At 23.2% G+C, this 5,942-nt stretch overlaps 2 protein-coding genes across 2 annotated transcripts; one reads left to right on the top strand and one right to left on the bottom strand. All coding sequences in view use genetic code 6, as the record gives it.

Annotated features, from left to right (window-relative positions):
- Positions 1–341: 341 nt before the first annotated feature.
- Positions 342–785, bottom strand: TTHERM_000974320 (hypothetical protein; the record flags this gene model as incomplete). Its single annotated transcript, XM_012796092.1, has 2 exons — positions 342–430; positions 500–785. 2 exons carry the CDS (start codon positions 783–785, stop codon positions 342–344), a joined length of 375 nt encoding a protein of 124 aa, XP_012651546.1.
- A 90-nt stretch (positions 786–875) lies between these two features.
- TTHERM_00975320 (NLI interacting factor-like phosphatase) lies at positions 876–3,722 on the top strand (the record flags this gene model as incomplete). Its single annotated transcript, XM_001009977.3, has 1 exon — positions 876–3,722. The coding sequence occupies exon 1, from the start codon at positions 969–971 to the stop codon at positions 3,720–3,722; it is 2,754 nt and encodes a 917-aa protein (XP_001009977.2). The 5' UTR covers positions 876–968.
- Positions 3,723–5,942: the final 2,220 nt, after the last annotated feature.

Genomic DNA, 5,942 nt, shown 5'->3' on the forward strand with positions numbered 1-5,942 from the left:
CGACCTTTTTCTCTATATATAGTATTAGATATGTATTATTTGTATTTAGTTATTTAAATATTTATTAACTCGTTGTGAAAACACAGAAACAAAATTTAAAATTAACATTTTTGTTTTTTCTATTAATTTTTTAAATTATAATTTAGCATCTTTTAATATTCAAATATTTTCATTCTGTGTTATTTATTATTTATTCAAGTATATCAATATTATTGTTATTGTTTATTTTTGATCAGGATTTTCTTGATATTTCAGCCTAATAAGATTAGAACTTTTAAAATTATTTATAATCTTACTCTAAGCAATATTGCCATTAAGTGTCATTTGTTTCCTCTTCAGTTTCACTACCAATATCGACAGGGTTAGATTCTTCCATTAAAGAATTTCCTTTGTTCTATTGTGGGTGCCTTCAGTTTTTTCTAATTACTTGCTAATATATGAATTCAAGTAGTTTAAGAAAATGTTTTATTAGAATATAAAAATAAAAATGATATTTTACAAGTAATTTAACTTCTTATTTTACTTTAGAAAAGTTAAATGTTTTATATTAATTAATCCAAAAATATTTATGAGTACAAATAGAAGAAAATTGATCCATAAATACATTAGAAATGCTGATGAATGGAGTGTGAGTGTGTGTGTGTGTGTAGCTTATTTATTTTGCGAATTTAATTTGAAGAAATTTTTATAATTCTATTGAAAATTTAAATTTTTTGAGATTGATTATTAAGATAGTAAAAATTTTAAAAAGAAATTTACAATAAAAATCTTGTAAAAACAAACATCGTATTTAAATAGAGAAAAGTAGTTTGGTATAGTGGTAGTCAATTTAGTTAATAATATTAATAATAATAAATTGTTTGAGAGCTACTAAAATACATCGATCGATATCTTTTATATTTACTTTATATTAATTAACCAACCACAATTATTTATCAGATTATTTAAATAAATTATTTAAATTTTCAATGTCAGATATAACTTTCTAAGCGGACTAGGCGAATTAATCTTATGTGATGAATCTGCCATGTTCTTGTAATCTTATCGAAGGCAAATTACCTTCAGAAAATAACCTAGCTAGTGATAATTCATCTGAAACTTCTTCTGGTACAAGGGTAGCTTAAGATTTTAATACATTATACAAAGATACATAAAAAGAAAAACATTAGCTGATCAAGACAAAAAGAGAAAAGGTCAGCTCTAATTGTAATCAAAACTGCAATTTTTAAAAGGATTCCAAAACTTCAAATGGTTTGTTTTAAAATATCTCTGATGGTGACTACAAAAGACCCGAAGATTAATAGATTTTAAACTCTTCTCTTAAAGAAGACCAAAGCTAATTGGCTGAGTAAAAAACAACAAGTAAAACTACCAACTAAGAGATACAAAATATTAAGATGAAATGTATATAATCAATTTAGGGATTACAACTAAATAAAAAGAGAAAGTAAAATGAAGTTAGCACTTCTTCTTTAAGCTAGTAAAAAGAGGATATCAACAACATTCTAGATAAAAATGAGAATTAAAATTGTTTAAATAAGCTAAAAGTAGAAGATTTGAGCCTTCCAAGAAAAGTACTAAAGACTAATATATCTAGCAATCAACCAGCAACTAGTGAAGAAGATATTTCTAAGATAAATTAGATTTAAGATAGTTATTAATAAAATTTGTGTCAACCAAAAAACTCTCAGCAAATTAGAACATATAATTAAACATAAAATTTACCTCACTCTGTCTCTTCTATTGAGGATTCAGAAGAATCTTTCTCATCAGAAAACATAGAATTAGACTAAGAAGCTTTATAAAAATAAAATGTTAACAAACCATTATTATAGTAAGGATTGGCTGGCGAAATAGTGGCGAATGATGATTAAAATGTTTAAAACAGAGATATTCTACTTTCACTTATTAATAAGGTAAAGAAATCGTTCAAGTAAAAGATCTAATAAATACACGATATTCGAGATGAAACTAAAATAGAATTAGGCTAGATTCTAAATTAAATTTAAACGCATTGTAATCAAAGCGATTTAGGTGATAAGGCTGAAAAAGAAGTATAATCTGACAAATTTAATTAGCTGATTGATAAGGCAAATTCTATGTAACTTCTAAATAAAAATGGGAGTTTAGAAGAAAAGGATGTTAAACTATGCCAATTGATTCATAAAATTGTTTCTTAAGACGATATCTAAACAAATGAAAATTAAGATGCTCTCCATCAATAATTAATTGAAGTACAGTCATAATTATCATCTGATTATGAAAGCATGGAATGCAGAGAAGAAAGCATTAGTGATTTAGTTTAACCACCAAATTTCAACTCTAATTCTATCTAAATTTAAGCTGGATAATAATTATCTGAGAGTGTTTCATCGAGTGATGATTCAGCATTAAATAATGATGACCAAGAGTTAGAAAATCATGAGAATGATAAATATATCTTTATTTCTGATACTGAAGAACAATCAGACAATTAAATAAAATTCGACTCAAGCTAATATGAAAATGATTACATTCTTATCCTTGATTTGGATAACACCCTTGTGCATAGTTATATGGGTGGTCCTTCTATTCTTGGAAAAGGAGATCCAACAGTCAATAAAATTGAAACTCATGTAAATTAGTAGAAACTGTATATCAAAAGAAGACCCTATTTGAAAGAGTTCTTTGAAGTTGCATTCAAAAATTTCAAAGTAGTCATGTACACTTTAGGATCTTTAGGTTATGCCAAGGCTGTTTATTATCTCCTTAAAAAAGAATACCCTGAAATATTTTCATAATATGGTTTTTTGAAAATAATCGCCTAAAATACTTAAAAAACAACAGCCTATACAGCAGTTTAGCAAATATCTTCACCATAAGTTGCTGTTTAATAAAATAATTCCTAACCATAGTTAAATAATAATAGTAATAGTGATAGCGAATCAAATTAATAATTGTAAAAAAACTGCGATTCCTAATAAAATCCCTCACTTTAACAACCTGTCTACACAAATAAATATCTTAAAAATATATCAAAATATTTCCCACCAGAAAAGTTTTCTAAAAGACTTTTAATATTTGATGATAACTCAAGAGTCTATGAGCAAAGTTGGTGGAAAAATGCCATTTTTACTAAACCTTATTACTTTTGGTTGAATAACAACAACTCTATTTCTACTTCTTCAGATAGTTTTTTATACTTTGCAGCTGAGTTGCTTAAGCGCATTTTACGTCACACATAACGTAATACAATTGATCTTCCATTAATATATCAGCTAATCAGAAGATAACTATTGCATAAATGCAAATTTTTCATTCTAAATGATAATCCAGAGAGAGAAAATCTAGAAGAATTAATCAAAGAACTCGGAGGGTCTATTATTCCAAAACTTTATGAGAGAAATTAAATTAAATAAAATTAATAATAAAAGAATAGTAAAATAAATGAAGATAAAACTAAAGAAGAAGAAATTACTCTTCCAAATTATATTATTTTAAGCGAATTATCTGAGGCTAATGTGGGTACTTAAAAATTTGCGTTTAATCATGGAATTAAAATAGTCTCTTCTGATTGGATCAAATATTGCTTTTTACTAAACTTTAAAGTATCTAGTGACATCTTTATCTTACACAACTACACTCAATATTAATAATCATAAAATTACCCAAATTTAGAAACAGATTTAGTCAATTAATTTATTTTGCATTCACAAGCTTAAAATAATTTATAAAAATAATGAATGAATTAATAAATTTAAACCAAAAAATAAACTAAATAAATAAATAAAAATCTTTAGAAGAAACAAACAAAATTGAAATTAATAAATAAAAATATTTTAAAATTGAAAACAAATGAATAAAAAAATTATTTGAATTTTCAGTAGATATTTATTGATTTAACTATCTAAATAAAATATCTTTTTCAAAATTGTATTAAATAAATAAATAATAAATTAAGTAAGTAAGTAAGTAAATAAATTAATACAAATATTAATGTAAATAATATTTTATATAAATTTATTATATTATTTAATTATTGTTAACTAGAAAAAAAGTAACAAAATTTTCTTTATTTTTCATTTTTCATGATAGTATTTTAAATTTTAACTTTTAACTTTAAGCTTTAATACATTTATTTATTGTGTTTTAGAATTATATAATTGCCCCTCTATTTTTCTGATTGATATTTATTAAAATTTTTGTTTTTACTAATATTTTTAAAAGATTTTTCAATCAAAACATAAAAAAATAAAACTAAAATTAAAAAGGCCATTAAATAAATTTGTACAACAATAATATAAAAAATATTTTATTTTCAAAATATTTGTTGTTAAAAGTTTAAGAAAATATGAATGATTAAAAATCTTACAAATTAATTTAAATAAGTTTTATTTAATTGTAATTAATTTAATGAATCAATTTCGGCCATAAAAATTATTTATCAAATTATTTGTTTACTATGAAACTCTGTTACTATTTCCATTAAATTATTTATTTTTTGATATTTAATAGATGAGGTAAAATTGATTGAAAAAATTGTTATTTAATTATTATTAAGCTTTAACAACTTTAAGCATATCTTTTTATCTTAAATTCTGGTATTAATTTTCTATTTTAATTATTTGACGGCAATTAAATGGTATTTATCAGTGACTGATCAAGGAAAATTTTAAAGTGGATACTACAATTAACTAAGGAAATTTTGTTGCTTTTCATTCTTTATTAAAGTTAAAAAGCACATTATAATATTTAAGATAAACTTAAAAATTATAATGAGTATAACTATAGTAGAGAAATTAATTATATTATTATTTGCTATTATTTATTGATCAAGAAATCCAATACAAATCATAATAGCTTAAAGACCTACATTTAGAATTTAATCAAAGACCAGATAAACTTTCATAATACGATATTTAAAAGGGTTTTTTCTCAAATAATATAAAAGCTAAATAACACTTATAACAAATAGAAGAATTTGAGAGAGAAGTAAATTATCTTTGAAGATCACAACAATCAAGATATGAATTATTTTAATTAATTCAATATTTATGTAAAATAAATTATCATTTTTTGAAAAACATTCGAATAGACTATTGTAGGTTTCTAGAAATAAAAAATCTTAATTTTAGCTTTTATTCATTTTTTTCCATATTTGTTAAAATTTAAAATAAAAGCAAAATAGAAAAAGAATCGTCATAGAGCAGATGGTGATATTAAGTATTGATTAAAGTGATAAGGATATATCATAAATAAAGTAAACCGAGATATTAACTAAAATCTGTAATGAGCAAAATAATATTATTCTAACAAGGTTCTATGGGGATATTTTATATTAACTTAATTTTTGCCAAAATTTATATTTGCTTAATAAGAAAGTGCTTAACTAATATAAAGCAATTATGACCACACTTAAAAATACAAGAGAGTTGTTAAGGATAAAACTTTTTCTTAATTAAAATATTTTTAGAATTTTAAAAATAAAACTATTTGTTAAAACTGAAGTATCATAGTTATTTTCTATGTTGCTAAAGCTTTGATCGAATAGCAAACCTGTAAGAGATTAAAAAGGAATCATTGGAAAGAAATTAAATATTTGATAGATTCTATTAAAAAAGAGATTTGATAATCCTAATATCTTGATAGAATATAAATAGTATAAGCCTAATTATTAATTACTCTAAATAAAATAAATAAAACATAGCTATTTTGACTTATTTTTTTTTATAACCAAAACCCACAACAAAAGCATTACCAAAATCAATACCAAGAATATATACTATGTGGTAACCATTATACTTTACTCTAAGGAGCAGTCAGATTCTTAATTAAAACATTCAAAGTACTATTATTATAAAGGTTAACAACTAATCACGTTTTTCACGTAATCAGCTTATGGAATATAACCCTTACTACACCTTATGCAGCTCTATCCATCTGAACAAGCTAAGCAATTACTT

Source organism: Tetrahymena thermophila (genome assembly GCF_000189635.1).
Source record: "Tetrahymena thermophila SB210 genomic scaffold scf_8254769, whole genome shotgun sequence".
NCBI lineage: Eukaryota > Ciliophora > Oligohymenophorea > Hymenostomatida > Tetrahymenidae > Tetrahymena > Tetrahymena thermophila.